This window comes from Watersipora subatra, chromosome 4 (genome assembly GCF_963576615.1).
Source record: "Watersipora subatra chromosome 4, tzWatSuba1.1, whole genome shotgun sequence".
NCBI classification, from domain to species: domain Eukaryota; kingdom Metazoa; phylum Bryozoa; class Gymnolaemata; order Cheilostomatida; family Watersiporidae; genus Watersipora; species Watersipora subatra.
Window position 1 is genome coordinate 36,221,317 of NC_088711.1, and position 18,524 is coordinate 36,239,840.

Sequence of the window (18,524 nt, forward strand, 5' to 3'; positions counted from 1 at the left end):
ATAACAAAAGTTCATACACTGTAGTTCCTGTTAATAACAAATGTTCATACACTGTAGTTCCTGTTAATAACAAATATTCATACACTGTAGTCCCTGTTAATAACAAATATTCATACACTGTAGTCCCTGTTAATAACAAATATTCATACACTGTAGTCATTGTTAATAACAAATGTGCTGTGGATCAAATTGTATTACATCGAGATACTTGAGCTTTTTAACATAAGAACGCTAGCAAAAGATGAGAACCAGCTGCAAACAGAAAAAATATGATGCATTGACACTGCAAGACTGAGTTTTGTGGACGGAAGTTTATTAATTCAGGATGCATTAAAAAAATCACATATATTGTAAGAGCTGCAGCGTTAAAACCAAGGAGATCATTTCTAAACTAAAAGAAATTGTCATTCTATGTAAAAGTTATAGAATGATTAAAGGTCATTGATGCTGAGGGAAGATGGACTTGTGGAGGGAGTAGAGAATGCATCAGCAAGATCATCGGAGCTCTCAATCTGCACTGCGCCAGCCAGCAATTGCTCTGCAACGAGAAGAGAAGATCTTCAAGTCTATTCATAAGGACCGCAAATTATAAAAAGATCCAAGAAATATTTAGGGCGCCAGCTATCTTACACCCAACTAGCAGTTGCCTCAGTTGACAGCAGCATCATGCTGCTGCCATAAATCTTTTTCTTGTCAAACATACTTGCTTCTATTGCATTGCATATCTTACCACACCCACCGTCAAACATTGCTGTCACATTCTATCGAGCTATATTTGAAAAATAAGTGCTTCAGGATGTAGTTAAACTAATATGAGGATATATTACATTATAGTCAGTGTTAAATACTAGGTTAATGCAACGTGATAGACTTGTACACAGAGTCACAGACTGACACTGACATACTGTATATAAAGATAGTGTGCAGTTGGTATGTTCTCAGTTACTAGCATAGATGAAGATGGTGTGTAGTTGGTATGTTCTCAGTTACTAGCATAGATGAAGATGGTATGTAGCTGGTATGTTATCAGTTACTAGAATATATAAAGATGGTGTGTAGCTGGTATGTCATCAGTTACTAGCATATATAAAGATGGCGTGTAGTTGGTATGTTCTCAGTTACTAGCATAGATAAAGATGGTGTGTAGTTGGTATGTTCTCAGTTACTAGCATATATAAAGATGGTGTCTAGTTGGTATGTTCTCAGTTACTAGCATATATAAAGATGGTGTGTAGTTGGTATGTCATCGGTTTGTATCAATAGCATAAAAACTTCAATTTTAATCATTATTCCCTGCTAGAATATTTAAATTTAGGCTTATATAAACCGCATCACTTTTAACAATGATTGGAACACCACAGCAACCTGTGTTGACCTTTATTTTATTATGAGGTCGGCTGAACAAGATGTCATTCAATGACACACACACCCACACCATACACACACTACTGGATGTAGCCTAAGATCTATATGACCAGCTATGAGAATTGTCAGTGGATCAAATACTGTGAAGATAAAACAGCCATTTGATAGGGGCAGAGAGAGTTCCCTGCGGTAGTTAGTGGTGGACTAAAACTAAGCTCTCAATAACGATATGATTGTCAACATGAAGAGTACACAACTCACGCTGTACTAAGTGAGCCATTACTTCTACAAGTCTGGTTCTACAAGGAGCTGGTGTAAGTAGCAACAAAGCTTGTAGAGCAAGAGTAGCGCGAGGATGTATGACAGCCAGACAAGTATGAGAAAGAATGGAGGTTTATCCGTTTGGTAGTAGAGCAAACAAGGCTGAACACAGCTTGGTTGTTTTATAGGCACCACTACAGGCAAATGTTGGTATGCGATGTATAACAATAAATGACAGGTGAGAATTTATGAGAACTGGCAATGTAAGTCGCGTGCATGAAAACATTTTTTTATCTTATTGCCCAATAACAAGCAGACTCAAGTAGCTTTTCATTTACGTAATTTACGTAATTCCTGTGTTACGTAAGCGTTCAGTCAGATCATTGATAACTATATTATAGCAAAATAATCACCTCAAAATATATTATTATTCATTAAGTGAGAATATTTAATAAAAAAATAATATAAACATTTCTACTGTAACTTTATTTGACCCGAGTGCTTGCTAAGGAGGCTATACTTCCAAGGTGAGCTCACAGTTGAGGAGATGCTATAACAGAATGTAGAATACGCGAACAGAGACACATGAAACTACAAAGAAACTCAGCTAAGTTTCCTACCTGTATCTTCGGGCTGGCTGTCCCGAGATTTTCTCCTAGCGAGGTAGCCAGACCCGAGCATCGAGTCATTGCTTGAAACACTCAAAGTGCTGAGAGAGTGAGAGAGCAACTCCCTCCATTGTTGTGGATCTTGCAAGGTCAACTTTTCTTCTTTACCCTTGCTTCGATTCCAATCTTGTGTATCAGAATGATACTGCAAGTGGCTCCATAGTCCCGCACTAGGGTTTGAAACATGTGCTACAGAAACCAAGAATTTCAACTAGTAGCTTGGAGAAACGCTTCCATTGAGAAAGAAAATTAAATAAATGCTGATTAGAACTTGCATATAGCATATATAGTACCAGACACCTAAAAGCATCAACGATGTACATCACAACTGAGTATGTATAATTTGAATATATTTATCATTGAATGTGAACATTTTAATTAATTTTACAATCACAAGGATTCCAGTCATGCTATATGGATCTATCACAACAGTATCTATGCATACTGTTTCTGGATGCCCCTGACACCACCCAGCAAGCAGGTTCTGGCTACACCGCGCAACAACAATTTGGCAGCTGTGGTGTACGAGGAAATGTGCAAGATCATGTCAACATCCACTAATTTCTACATCCAGCAAGTGCATGAGAATCTTTACTATAATAAGAGCCGTGTCCGACATCACGGTAAGAGTGTTAGGAAACAAGATTGCTCAGCACAGGAATCAAACCAAGATAATCAGATTCCCAACTAAGCACACCACTGCACCACCTTTACACATCTAAGAATAACTGTGTACATATTTATTACACTTAATGATCTCTCACGGTGTATGGGACTACCGTCAGCGTAGTCGTATTTATAAGAATGTGAGATCTATGTATATGTATGAGAATATATATATATTGATCTACATATATTCCTGTATATATGTATATGCATATATACAGGAATAAGAGAACAACAGTTATACCAGCAGTCACTCCGCTTCGAAAAGAGTGTGATGAAACTTTTTAAGATGAATAACCAAGATAAAATAATCTATTATCAATTGTGAACTTATATGCAAGCTTACAACTGATGCTTTGCATTATAACTTATTGAACATAGTAACCATTGCCAATGAAAACTCAAACTTTGTTTTAACCAGTGAACTGAGATACTGCTACTGATGCCTCGAGAAACTCTGTCATTTCTACCAGATGTTCTATTCTTGAATACCTGATATTCAAAACATATCTTACCTGGAGTTTCAATTTTCGGGGCCAATATTTCATTCCTGTAAGACAAACCACTGGTTGAAAAATCATTTACGAACAACCTGGTTGTAAGAAAAAGGTTGCCATGGGTTACACAGGGTTGAGAGCAGCACTCGGTTTAAAAATAGACCAATTCATGAATTGAAAGCATCATTTTAAGAAAAGCTGTTGCCATAAACCAATTCACTACGGGAAACAAATTTTCATCCGTAAAAGGAAGATAGCAGGTAAGCAACTGCAGACACTACGCAAAAACAATTTTGATAAAGAGTTACTCGGAACGAACAGAACTTCTGTTATCATGCTTAATAGAAAAACAATATTGTCCTAGTTTATTATAAAACATTTGATTGGTTAAATAAAACAGCAGTCTTTTCAAAACATCTTTTCATTGGCTAGATGAAACAGCAGCCTTTTCAAAACATTTTTTCAGTGGCTAGATAAGACAGCAATCCCATCAAAACATTTTTCTTTGAAGGTATCATCCAGCTAAACTAATGTCATGTGTTCCTGAACCAAAAACAACTGTAAAAGAAACTCCTTCTTGCAAGCAATTATTACAGACACAAAACACTGTAATACAAAAAACCTTTTTAATTATGGGATAATAACATCGCAAGTGCAAGAGCACCGCCACTAATGTTTAATTGATTTTTGAAAAAGTTATTCCTACCTAGTTATGGTAATATCTGCCTGCTTCTCACATATTGCACCCGAAAGCTTTCTGTAGTCACTCGAATATCTGCTAGAGAGTGCTGTCATGTCCTACAAATATGTCCAGAAACATCCCCCAATTACAAAGGTCAAGATGAGAAAGCACTGATACAGTTGATACAGTTCAACGCAAGACCGCAGGTACATATAATACTCTATTGCTTCAGTGATAAATCGCACGTTAATGCACAACACAGCAACATCGCACAGAAGAAGAAATACACATAAAAAGGTTAACCTGATAGATCTACCTACTCAGTTATGCGTTTAAAATTGAACAAAGGTGTCACAATTGCCTAAAGGTCCGGCCACACGTAACAAATTATTCGTTCAATCTGACCTAATCCACGAATTTCACAGAATTCACAGATTTATTCTGCCGAATATCATAGATTCGTCTGAGCTGTGCATGCACACCGAATTCGTTACCAAAACGCGTTTAATTGGCTAACCAATTTTTTTAGCGAGCACGATTCTAGTAGCTTTGACAAGTGACATAGTCCAAGACACGTACGACAACACACAATAAAAGTATGACCGCGATATGACTTGATACATACGATGCAACTGCCTATATGCGCTAGAGATAGCGACTGTTTTTGCGACGGAGCTTTTGTTGCATAAAAAGAAATTATTATTATTATTGAAAAAGAAATAATTCATAGCTTTTAAAACATCTAAAAGAAAATTCTGGATACACGATGAGAAGTTCCTGTCATGGTGAACCAACGAGAGAGAACCAACAATAGCGCATATAGGCCGTTGCATCGTATGTATCAAGTCATATCGCGGTCATACTTTTATTGTGGGTCGTCGTACGTGTCTTGGACTATACCACTTGTCAAAGCTACTAGAACCCTGCTCGCTAAAAACAATTGGTTAGCCAATTAAAAGCGTTTCGTTGACGAATTCGGTGTGCATGCACAGCTCAGACGAATCTATGATATTCGGCAGAATAAATCTGTGAATTCTGTGAAATTCGTGGATTCGGTCAGATTGAACGAATAATTCGTTACGTGTGGCCGGACCTTAAGAGTTTCTCAGCAGCTTTGTTATGCAAGTATCTAAGATGACACTCAGGTATGTTAGAATGTCAGATGCTCTGATAGTAAGTCGAGAACCGGGCAATCATAGACAGAAGATGCATTTGGCAATGCACTTTCCTGTCAATGCACTTTCCTCACTATTACATCTAAGGGGTGACTTCTTCATATGATTCCACATCTTTACATGCCAGGACCACTTACAAACGTGTTCCCAAAACAAAATTAGGCGTTACATTCTCCAATAGTAAGTATGGCCAAACTTCTCAAAACATAATTTTCTGTTTACAAATAATGTTAAAAAATTTCTAACACTATGAATTCTCTATTTCCGCAACATCAACACTTGCTGAATGGGCCCTCCCAGACACGTAAGGGGTGTGGTTTTATACACAAGTTAACCTGTAACGATGACACCGCAAAAGCACAATAGAACTATTGTTGACGTCATGTCAGTCATATCCATTTGTTGACCTCCTGATATTCTTGATTTTATAGCAAATACCTTGGCAATAAAATATAAGCCTGCAAACATTTGATAAAGGTAAACACTTCGCTAACTTGATTGATTATGCAAGCATAATTTTGCTCATTCTGACACCAATTTAAATTGTCCTATTCTCTCACCCTCCGGTGATCGTCTCATGATCCCGCGGCTTTCATTCAAATACATTGCGACACAGTAATCACGTGTCAGAATGAACACAGCAATCACGTGTACAATTCACTTGCGAACAGATCACCTTTCACAGTCGTTAGGTTCGTATAAAGGCCATTATGAAGTCTCCATAGAGCGGTTGACAATCATAACACGACCAACATAGACTATCCATTTACTATTTTAGTTTCTTTTAGACTAATAGAAATGCCATACATGTACAGCAGGAAGTAGAACCAAGCATTCTGCTCAAATTCTAACCTACAGAAACCTGCACCTCTAATCTTCACGAGCGGGTGCCCCACACATCTCTAATTTTCAAGTTTCTAAAGCAGGGCTTGCAAATATGTCATCGACATCTTCCTACGACAAACTTGTTTAGTTTGGTAAATAATAATGCTGGGATAAAAATCTTTAGGAACATTGATCCCGCTATTATATTATAATATTTATTATAATACCCCAACAATTATAACACCCCTATAATGATGTATTGACAGAAAATGTGAGCGAAAGCTACATAACAGATGAGTGTTCTAACTAAGACTAACATATTTAGGCGTGTCATCTATCAGAAGAGTGACAGACTGTATTAAAACCACGCATATTAATTCTCGTCACGATGATAGATAGATGCATGAATCGTTCGCTAGCAAATGGCGAAGGACGTGAATAGGCCTTATGTATATAATACTGATTGTTAGAGACCTTGTCACACCTCCTATGTGATAGTATAATTGCTCGAGTTGGGTGAATTTGGTGGGTCACCATAGCCCTGACGCCATCTGAGTAAGCCGATCGCACCACCTGAGGAAAAGGCAGAGCTAGCCTTGCATCTTCAGGTGATAGGCCATTAATTGGATGCACAGTTTTATGGTCATCATTAGGGATTATAAAATTAGTCTCGCTACGCTATCACAATAGTTAGGAAGATGAGACGCGCCTACCAGCAATGCTTAATTTTTGTTATAGAAATATTTTTGTTAGTAAGTCATTTGGCTAAAGATTTAATAACTAGTGGTGTACAATGTCTCTAATTAATATCTTGGTTACCAATTTAAAGTCTAGACTTGTACATACAAGCGTGTCCCCTGATCCTAGACTGTGTCCCCTGATCCTAGACCGTAAGAACAACTTCCCATCAACCGTGAAAACACTTAGAATACAATAGAATACAACTTCCTTTGAACTGAGTATCATTTTGAAACAGTAGCTTGTAGAACTCAAGGAAAGAAACAAAACTAACTGGAGTAAATAACTTTCATTTCACACACTTTCAAATAAGTGACGTTTTAGAGCATATGTGTCAAACTCACAGCCCACGGGCCACATCCGACCCACCTTGTAATCAGATCTGGCCCGCAAGATCATTTTACATTATTGTTATTCGTTGGAGCGCTGATGACATAATACTGCACAGAGCTACAGATCTCATAATGCAATGTTTTAGCTGCCTTGCTACATACTTCTTGGGTCAATTTAACCTGAAGTTTGTTTTAGAATAATATTTCTGTCAGTTTTTATCCATATTTATGTTCCAAAAACATTTAGTTTTAGTGTGTTCAATAAATGTTTATCCTGTTCGGGCCGCGACCTAGATTGTGTTTTGAATTTTGACCCCTTGTACAATTGAACTTGACATACCTGTTTTAGAGGTAACTGAAGAAACCTAATGATTGCAGTAAACCGAATCTAATAGAGTCTGTATACTCGTTATGAATAAAAAACAAAGTTTTAGTGTAAAGCTCGTGTTTCTGAGGATAAGAAGCTTTCTAGCTTTGTCCATTTTTGAATTTCGGTCAGTATGTCATTAAAAACTAGCGTTCTGTCAGCAGCCATGTTTTATTTCTTTGAAAGTTACAAATGCTCCCAGTATTTCAGCGATGTCTTAAAAGCTAACTACCCTAGGACACTTATGTATTCGCGGCATCTAACTTTCGCGGTTTCGCGGTGTCATCCTCTCCGAAAATTTAATGAGCGAAACTAAACTATCATAATGAACTAGCGAAAACGTGAAGTTAAATAGCTTTGTTCATTGATATCCACAATAAAATCGGCATATTAGAAATGCAGGCAATTTTCGTCTCGGTGGTTGGGATCAATGGGAATTTTCTGGTAAACTCATTATAGCTAATACACCGACTGAGCAGCATGGCAAAGCAAATTAAGATTATATCAGTTTAGTCACTGAATTTGTAACTGATGAGGATGAAAGTCTGGTAGGTGAAGTCATATAATTGAAGAATAATTATTGTAGTGATGAATTTTATTACCAACCAAAAACAATATCAACCCTCATCAGGTCCAACCACATTATCTCTTTAATTGCCAACCATGTACAAATTCGCTACCGGCATAGTGCCAGCCATTTTACCGAAATTGCCGATATTGCTTCATGATATATATACAGTATTTTTTCAAGTTCTACTTTAATTATCTGTATAATCACGAAAATCTAAATTGGCTATTATGTCATCAACAACTAATTACCTGTTTTATGACTCGCGCGGGGTAGTTAATGAACTCACAGAAAAATGTTCGTTTTTAGATTAGAAATTCTCAAACAAAAGTTTAAAATTGCTTCGTTGTTTTAGGCTGATTTTATAGAGAAATCTTCGAACAACGCAGTCAATTTCATAAAACTCTTAAAGACCGTGGGTTATGTGGTTATGTCAACAAATAATAAAACCAGGTTACCAGGCAATTGCTGAGAAAGTCCAAAAATGCGTTTATGGCAGTGGCCCCTAGAAAACGCATAAATGCGTTTATGGCAGCGTAAGGGTTATATAGTTTTGGTTGTGAAGTTGGTTGTTACCTATGTATTTTCTTCTTCTTGGGATTCGAGTGTGAAAGTCACGGCGGGAGGGACCTAGACGTCATTGATAGTCTAAGAAACAAATGGCAGCAAGTGATCAAATTGAATTGTCGATCTCACCCACACATTTCAACCTGTGGTTTACAAATACGAACTAGTCCCAAATTGAATTTTTTTCTCATTAGCGAACTGGACCTGAGGAATGTAATCTGTTTTTCCTACTGCATTTATTTTCACATCACTATATTTTCACACTCATCAGAGCAGCGAAATTAAGTTGCAGCGAAATTTTACTGTGTGCTACTCACGAAACTAAATACTAGCGAAATATAAGTGTCCTAGGGTAGCCAATCGGCTTGAAACTTTAAAATTATACTGAAAACCTATTATGCGCTTAGCGACCAAAATTTATATCAGCCAAGTTCACTCGGTCACAGCTTACGGATTTACCCAGGCTTCAAAATGTTAAAGTTGGGCTGGCTAAGAAGATAGCAGCCCATGCGACAAAGGCACAAGGTGCACTAATTGGTGCGCTATTCATGTTTTGACCTTGCGACACTATACTGTGTGAGCTGCTGTTTTAGGAGCTTTGCCTTGCGAGTAAATGTTTAAAACAACCAGAAACTTAGTTACTTCTATGGAAAAAAATCTCAACTACTTGCAGGTATGAGATAGTTAAAGGTCTGTATTGACATAACGCAACAGTTAAACAGCTCTAAAGCATGCTTTTCTAGTCTTATGTTCTCAAGATTAGACAGCAGAAATGCTCGCAAAAGTACAATTCATCCATTCACTATCAACTAATAGCTGCTTGGATATGCTTGACTCTCAGATTACATCACACCAAAACTAGACAAGTGTTTACCCATAGCAAACATTACATTCATAATTGCTTACGTTCTGAAGGCCGGTGTGTTTTCTCGTCAATTCCATCAACTCTTCATCTAAGCCAGAAATGTTCTTTTCAAGCCTGGCTACAAGCAGCAAATAGATGAGCTGCTGATGTTATAAAACATACACAAAACACTACATGTACAGGCAGCACACGGGCAAGCTATATACGATTTATAGACAAACAGTTACGGATCACATCTCACATGGGAGAATGCAGACATTATATAACAAGAAACACCACCACGGACTGGCTGAAAAGGTACATTTGACTTCGCCACACAACCCACCAAATGAGGTGTTACACCAGTTTGATTCCATATACCCGCTGCAAGAATATGCAACAGGAATCCCCAAACATGACCAGGTGAAGATAGCTTCTGCCAGAATTGATTAAAATTTAGGGGCGGTGCCACCTCTCACATTTAGAATTTTCGTTCTGCTCTTACCTGCTGCAGTAACCTCCAGCAGGTTCCTGCAAGGTAATAGGCCATGCCCAGTAACCTGCAGCAGGTAAGTGGGATTGACATGACAACTGTAGTAACTCATACCCATGCAGGCTAGCTGGACAAGCTAGTAACTTACTCATGCGAGATTTATAATAATCTATGTCTTTTTTTGTACATTCCGTCTCATCTCTGCAAAACTGGGTAGTGTCTTTGACTTGCACACGCAGGTGCTCTATTTGTTGTGTGATTGGCACCGACTGGCTCTCAGGTTTGTAATGGTTCACCTAAGGGTGGAATAAGGTAAAAATAATGAAAATACATGCGAGGACAGTCCAATGTCAGTCTTCAAATGTTTCAACTCTCGAGCAAATCGGAGTTTGCTTCGAATGCCGAACTACAACTTGGAACTCGAATGCTACCAGAAATTACAAGCAAAAAATGTGACAGAGAGACTCAGTTGCCAACTAATGCTCTCTTGCCTTATCTTCAGTATTCCACCGCAGTATGTAATGTATTTGATTGTTATCTTTTATTAGAATAAAACACAAGATATTTCCACACTTGCTTATTTTACAGAAGAATGAGGTCAGTGTAAGACATGACAAACAATACATTTCCCAGCATGCCCATCTCCATTAATGAAAAATGAGAAATTCTATGTAATTTATGGCTCTCTAAATATACGGTTAATGGTGTAAAACTCATTTCGGAATTCAAACAATTTCGCTGGAACAGGTTGTGTTTAAAAACCAAGATTGGATTGTATTAGCTGCCACATGGATGATCAAATAACCAATATTACCTGAAATACAGTTAAAAAGGAAGACTGATCAGTCAGACCTAAATGACCAAACACAGCAATAATTATTATGAGCACGAATTGATGATATACAATTGAAAACATGCTATTAATCTGAAATGATTGTGATGCCTATGTTGGGAGAATTACATTCATGCATGGATGAACATTCTTACTGCCATGACCAGCTGTTAGTAGGACAGTGAACTAATAAAAGTGAACCAATAGAATCAATAGAATTATGCATCTTTACTATAATCTTTACAATAAAAACCCTGTTCCTCAGTGTGAAAACATGGTTGGAAGTTAGAAAAAACAAGTGCACCACAAAGGATTTGAACCTGTGACTTTAAACTTTAACACATGCTACCACCTGTGCTACTCATTTGACCTTCCAGGATTTCAGAATAATTGAGTATATATTCATTCCCGGTGCTTTATTGGCTAACATGATGACACTCATGGCATAGACAGCTAGTGTACTAGTGCATTTGAAGGGAGATTAAATATTGAGTAAGAACGTATTTGCCCTACTAAATACAAAAAATGTTGAATTTATTAAAGAATGCCAAGATGATCTGCTGGGCACCTTTATTCTTCACAGAATTACAGTCAAACATGGATAACTCGAACTTCACGGGACCGAGCCAAAGTGTTCGAATTATCAGAGCGTTCAAGTTATCAGAGCACTGTCACAAGTCCATGTATTTACTTATTTATTAGTAGATACATGTACATATACAAACTATAATATAAATCAAAAGCACAAATAGCTTGTTTCAAATTAAATGCTTCTAATGTAAAGTTTAAAACATTTTTATCAAAAAGTATAGAGATTTTTCTATCACTTGAGATTGGTTTGTTGTTTGAGGTGATGTTATTGCCAGGACGCTTTTTAGATTGACATTGGCAAAACTTGGTCGTTGTTGAAATGCTCAAAAGAAAAGACATCTTTTTCTTTCGAGCGTTTTACCCACGATCAATTTTGCCGATTTTTCTTAAAGTTTATGCAAAGATTATCTCACTTTACCTCGCTTCCGAAGGGCGATCGCTAAGCGGATGTTTGGTATAAATCAAATTTCACCAAACCATTAGAAAAGTCGTTGACAAAAATATTTTGCCGATGGTGGTAATAACGACGCTTATGAATTACGAAAAGTTGAGGTTTACCTTTATGGCTTGGAATAAAGTGATTTTCTAAAGCGATAACAACCGTTTCGGTAGCCATTGGGAAAAAAACAGTTCGAGTTAACAGTGTTGAGTTCGAGTTATCTAGATAGCAATTTATCATTACATGGGAACAGACCAAAGAAACCGTTCGAATTAACCATGTGTTCGAGCTATCCGTGGGCGAGTTATCCATGTTTGACTGTATTTGTACTGACAAGCCAACACAGTGATGGAAGGCATGGCTGTAGTACCATTGTATGGTGGAGCTGACAGCATAAGTGAGAGGGAAGACACCTGTAGACTGCTACTTTCTTGACCATTCCCAGCGCATCCCAGCAAATCTTAAAGGTTTACTTGCAAAAAAATTCACATTACGGTTATTTGATATGAAAAGATTCACCATGTCTTACTTTGTTGTGTTGTAGGTGCAAAATATGTGGAAATGTGATTACAAGCTCTTAAAAGCTCAAAAACGAACAGTTAATCGCAGCCACACGAGACCGCCGTAGTTTGGATTCTCTTTCCAAAACGGCTCAAATGTGACGCAGCTGTGGTAGATGGTTTCTGTTTACACATTCATGCAACCTTATTCGTCGAAATATTTTCACAAATATACTTCACGCATTCAATAAAACCATGTCTATTGTTCTTACGTGTCTGTTTTATCGTCATTGTAATGCTGTCACTTTTAGCACTGATATCTTATAACTTACCGTAAAAATTCATCCAATTTTTTAGCCTTAGCTTGAAGGAGTACATATCATTGTCTGATAATCATGACGAGCCTGTTGGTCACCTGTGATAATCGAAAAGTGCTGCAGAAATTATTTGCGAAGTATTGGGTCACATGATCAGATTACGACTTGCCGATTAGACCAAACCGAACTTGTAAAGTAGCGAGCATCTATATTTGATACGGGGTATTCGGTAAAACCCGAAGTGTTTGTCATAAACTATAGTGCTACGATAAGTTTTATATTTAGCTTTTTATTGGCTTTTCAATTCACGTGAGAACATCATGTGACAAGACAATAACCAAACTGTAATGACTACGTCATCGAAATAAAGAGATTTCAATCTACGGCGGCTTATCATTTTTGAGCTTTTAAGAGCTTGTAATCACATTTCCACATATTTGGCACCTACACCACAACAGAGTAAGACATGGTGAATCTTTTGATACCAAATAACGGTAATGTGAATTTTGTTGCAAGTCCACCTTTAACCCTTTCGCGGGCGAATTTTCAAAACTAAATCAGACTCCTATGGGTGAATTAATTTTCCAAAAAATCAATTTTTTTTTAAAAGGTTCATACACTTTTCTGTGTGTTATTATGTGCATATATCTATGTTTAAAGGTGCATATGTATACATGTATATGTCCATAGGCATATATATGTATTATAAACAAATAAAAATGTATAACATCAAATATATGCTTTTCATAATAATTGTCTATTTACGAATGATATTTTCGAAAGCATTCTCCTTTACAAAGGCCCACATCACAGTCTTTGCACCATGTACTTATTCGTGTAACAAAGAGCTTCCACAAAAATGTATTTCCTGGATTGACAGGCTCAAAAAACTTTTCAAAATACTCCACTGGTTGAGCATCTACTGGAATAAATACTGGGCCTGTCACTGCTATAAACTGCTGAATTGTAGGAGATTTATCTCTGTTTATGTTGGTTATATTCTTCCAGGCACTGGCATCACTCCTACTCACATCCTCATCATTACTGCTACCAGCCTTTTCATCACTGTCACTTCCAGATGTAAAGTCATTCCAATCACAATCCAAACCTGGTTCACTGTCATCTCTTGCTACTAAATCTAAAAAGCCACTGTCATCTCTGAATCTCTTAGTAATTTCGGTACTAGTACTTGCTTTATTAGAATAATCTCGGGAGGTTCTTTTAGAAGTCGCCATGACGATAAACTAAAGTCAAACTCTCGAAAAATTCGGTAAAAAAAAGCTAAAACCGAAGCAAGAAAAATAAGTTGATAAATTATTTAGAACAATTTTCTAATTTTTTTCCAAAGTTTATTTATTCATCACTGCTAAAAACGATCATTTTTTTTCCAACCTTGAAGTCAATTTTGGAGGCTAACCGAAACTACTATATCGTAGCTTGCTATTGGTAAAAAAGTAAACAAAAAACGGCATTTAGTTAACCAGAAACTGCAATAACAAAATACGCTACCGAAACGACAAAAACGTCGCACTGCCCATTATCAGCCGTATCGCTAAGCGACAAAAACGTCGCTCTGCCCGCGAAAGGGTTAAGGAAAAACTGTTTCCAGCAGCACCCCTTGCCCTTCTCCAAAGGCCATTAAAAGTAGTTATTTTCCTGTGTGATTGGTACACCGCATTGTTGTTACTCATAAAACTATTTCAACATGCAATTCAACTTGAAGAAAAATTGAAATGCACTTAGATTTTAAATAAACTGTTAGAGCAACACAGACAAAAGCATTCGCAACACAAAATTCTAAATTTACAACTTCAAAAGTAGGGCCTAATTGGAAAATATAAATACTAAAGCTAGCCTTTCATCTCAAGAGGCTCAGTTAGTGTCTTGTCAGAACAGCTTACACTCCAATAGCCTAACGTTATTGGACTACCAGATCACCATTGAGTCATATTTAATGATTAACAACTTCGTATATATGACCCCTCTTAATGCTTAATGGAACCTTCTAGAGTCTAGACTAAGGGTTTATTCATTATATATATGGTCTGAGGATCATAGCGTCTATAATAGTATACCAGCACATCACCAGATTAGTATTATAAAGTTTTACAGAAATATCTGAAACAATCACTCACGCATTCTCCATGTTGCTACTAATTATATATAGAATACGGAGGGCAACAAAACACAGTTTAACATGAAGAAATCTCTAGTGTGGTAGTCTATAGAGGTAACACCGGTAGAGAAGGTTGTCTGATCTACTACATAGAATAACAGTAAAGTCTTGAGATCACAAAGCACCTTATTAGAACTAAATGAGATTGTATATAATACTTGGAGTTTTCAGAGGAATCTTGGAGCAATTTAACTTTCTCTTAATACTTATGGAGCTCGAAGCCACTGCCTAACACCACACGACAACTTTCAGGGCCCCCAGCAGCAAGTATAACTCAATTGCAAAGTTTTTGAAAGTTTACATGTGTTTCTCAGCACCATTTTTCTTCCACAGACCAGATCTTACACAGACTAGAACAGATCTATGGGATAGGATAGCCTCGAGGTTAGCAGTGCTAGATGCTCCATACCTGTTACCGCTGAGAGAGGATTTTTAGATAGAGAACTATTCGACTACTAGCTGCTTTCACGAATTGACAACAGCTTGAAACTGATAACATATTGCGCACGAAATACCATAAATCTTCAAGCAAAGACATATGCGTACTTTTATAGACTCAGTTACTTCACTCATTCACAAACCTGCTGCTTGAGGGTGTTCAGCTCATGACTAGTTTCAAGTTTCCACTGGTGGAGCTTCTTCTCTGTATCCAAGTCTACTCCCTTCTCTCGTACCCTTTCCTCCAGCTCATCTATTCTATCTTCAATATAAAGGACAGACGACTTTAGTAAACTTATCTGAATAGAATATAAGATAGCTCGACAGACAGATCCTTGCTACAGAATTTTTTGCCAAATCTCCTTAATAATAAAAAGCACTTTATTACAGCGATTGTGCAAGAAAATCTGACTGTAGCAAACATGACAAGTGACATTGGATGACAGGTGTTTGAGACTATGCAGATAGAGGAAATACGATCGAGTGCAAAAAATATCCATCCTTAAACTTGAGTCTTGTTGAAGCCCACTAGACATCTGAAGCAGGCAGTTCAAAGGTCGATCAAATTATATTGCCCTTTACTTATTCAAAGAGTTATGTTCACATTTAGGTTTTCCTTATAACTGTCTAGTCCTAGAACTAACATAAATTTTACCTATAATTACATCATATTGTATGAATAATTTTTGTTTGCAACTGAAAGTTGCATTTACATTGTGTAGTTGATGGGTTAACAGACAGTTGCAAGGGCAGCATTCGTCATACTCAGCCAAGAGATTTAATGATAGAAAGACTATTTTTAAAGTAATATTTTGGGCAACGAAAAAAGTATTATTTTGTCAAACACTCTCATTTATGGATAGTATTTTATTTTTAAGCTCTTTGCATAATCTATGAAGTTTATTAAAAATATCAGGGAAAGCAATTTAATAAAATATATTGTAAAACACTAAAAATATTTAAACGCATTTTATGTTTCTATGTTAGTGAATACAGTAGGAGTCAGTCTACAGAAAATCTGTCTGAAAGATGCTAATGCTGTTCACATCAGTCCAGTGGTGAGGAAAATTTGACCAAGTCAGACATTCCTGTTGGCAATGTACAGCAGACATAAGTCTATCAGAGTAATGCTTATTTTCAAGTCCTGTGTGTTCGAACGCTTGAGATGAACAATCTTTAAAGGTATGTACAGCTCAGCTAATACAATTCCAGTCAGGCCTAGGAGATCTACAGATTATACATGTCAAGGTAGGCTGCTCGGTACCAATTCAAAGCACACATGGAATAAATAATATGTTTTCAGCCTGTTCATGTTTTCCAGTGTATCTTCAAGTGCTGCCAAATAATTACACTGAGGTAGTACTGTGTAGTGAACAGAGGCAGTACTGTGTAGTTAACAGAGGTAGTACTGCGTAGTGAACTGAGGCAGTACTGTGTAGTTAACTGATGTAGTCCTGTGTAGTTAACTGATGTAGTCCTGTGTAGTGAACTGAGGTAATACTGTGTAGTTAACTGATGTAGTCCTGTGTAGTGAACTGAGGTAATACTGTGTAGTTAACTGAGGTAGTACTGTGTAGATAATTGAGGTAGTACTGTGTAGTTAACTGAGGTAATACTGTGTAGTTAATTGAGGTAATACTGTGTAGTTAACTGAGGTAGTACTGTGTAGTTAACTGAGGCAGTACTGTGTAGTTAACAGAGGTAGTACTGTGTAGTTAACTAAGGCAGTACTGTGTAGTTAACTGAGGCAGTACTGTGTAGTTAACTGAGGTAGTACTGTGTAGTTAACTAAGACAGTACTGTGTAGTTAACTGAGGTAGTACTGTGTAGTGAACTGAGGTAGTACTGTGCAGTGAACTGAGGTAGTACTGTGTAGTGAACTGAGGTAGTACTGTGTAGTGAACATACTCAAAGGTGATCGAACGAAAGCTTAGGGAAGACAAATCTTAAAACGGGCAGTAATTGTAATTATATTCTCATGAAAATTAGTGGCTATTGTAGCTCTTGTAGCTATTAGCATACAAGCGACAACGGCATGAAATATAAACCTAAGTGACATTTAAGCTCTGATAATGTTCTAACAAAATAGCATTCTTCTTTTTGTAGGAATAGATTTTGAAGCCTTCCGCTCCACACATTTACAAGTTATCAATAGTTCACTTGGTAGAATGAACTGCCTACCTGTTAGTCGCTCAACGGTGGTTTTTTGTTGTTCTTTTTCCTCCTGAAGCGAGACTATAGTGCCGAGGAGGGTCTCTATTGTCTGCAACAGCATGACGAGTGTACAGATGACAGATAATCTACCGTCAAACTTCAATTTGGGCACCACCTCTATTTAAATGCCACCCCTAATAGAACACCACTATATGAGAAAGGTTCCAAAATACAGCGCCACCCTTTAATTGAACATCACCTCTATTAGACCGCCACTTTGACATTCTTTTATCTTTATGAACCCATACTAAGAAGTTATCAGTAGAAAAGTGTCCACAAAATGGTTCTAATAATGACTTGGTTGCATCAATAACAACTCTTTCATTGTTGCCATGGTTTTAGTGACAGTGCGCGTGAAAAATTCGACTGTGACAATCATCAGAACTACGATCTGATTTGAAATCACTAAGGTCTAAATCACATTTAATGTTTTTAGATTTGTCCACATTGTGGTTTACAACCTGATTTGAAAGCTTTAAAACGTTTTGATGAAAGATGAGAATACTCTTCAGGAACAACATAGGATGTAATAACTGCCATTATCACGGTGTATTGATATGCACTTTTTAACTCCAAAGCTTTTCGGTTTTCCTTAATTCTTTGAAAGCTACACCATCAAAATAAATAATAACTGTATCTGTTTAATATGCTTTACTAGTAGCTTCTTGTTAAACTAAGTCTGACACTTCAATGTATATCATAAGCGGTTTAGCGAAAATAGTGACGCTGGTGGCATCAATGTTGCTCTGCCTGGAGGAGAGTGCAGCATATAGGCGACGCTAGCATCACTTCACCCGCAAAGGGTCAAATTTGTCTTTCCAAAATTCTGACTAGCTAGTCAAAATATAAAATGACACAGTATATTTGAATGCCACCTTCAATAAAATGCCACTATAAGGGAAGCGTTAAAAATACAAGACCATGGCGATCAAATAGAGGTTTTACGGTATATGCAATTACAATAGGAAA

At 37.1% G+C, this 18,524-nt stretch overlaps 1 protein-coding gene across 3 annotated transcripts in view; it reads right to left on the bottom strand.

Moving 5' to 3' along the window:
- Positions 1 to 175: 175 nt before the first annotated feature.
- The window catches only part of LOC137393824 (myosin heavy chain, clone 203-like), a 28,804-nt gene continuing 10,455 nt past the window's right edge, over positions 176 to 18,524 (bottom strand). For 2 of the 3 annotated variants that reach the window (XM_068080532.1, XM_068080533.1), the window contains 8 exons: positions 17,523 to 17,604; positions 15,485 to 15,603; positions 10,197 to 10,344; positions 9,618 to 9,694; positions 4,164 to 4,255; positions 3,476 to 3,510; positions 2,247 to 2,483; positions 176 to 538 (listed from right to left, as the gene is read on the bottom strand). In XM_068080532.1, coding sequence (XP_067936633.1) covers positions 432 to 538; positions 2,247 to 2,483; positions 3,476 to 3,510; positions 4,164 to 4,255; positions 9,618 to 9,694; positions 10,197 to 10,344; positions 15,485 to 15,603; positions 17,523 to 17,604 — 897 coding nt within the window. In that variant the 3' untranslated portion in view covers positions 176 to 431. Of the gene's footprint in view, positions 539 to 2,246; positions 2,484 to 3,475; positions 3,511 to 4,163; positions 4,256 to 9,617; positions 9,695 to 10,196; positions 10,345 to 15,484; positions 15,604 to 17,522; positions 17,605 to 18,524 lie in introns of those variants that run through there. The other variant, XM_068080534.1, reaches the window with a different exon arrangement.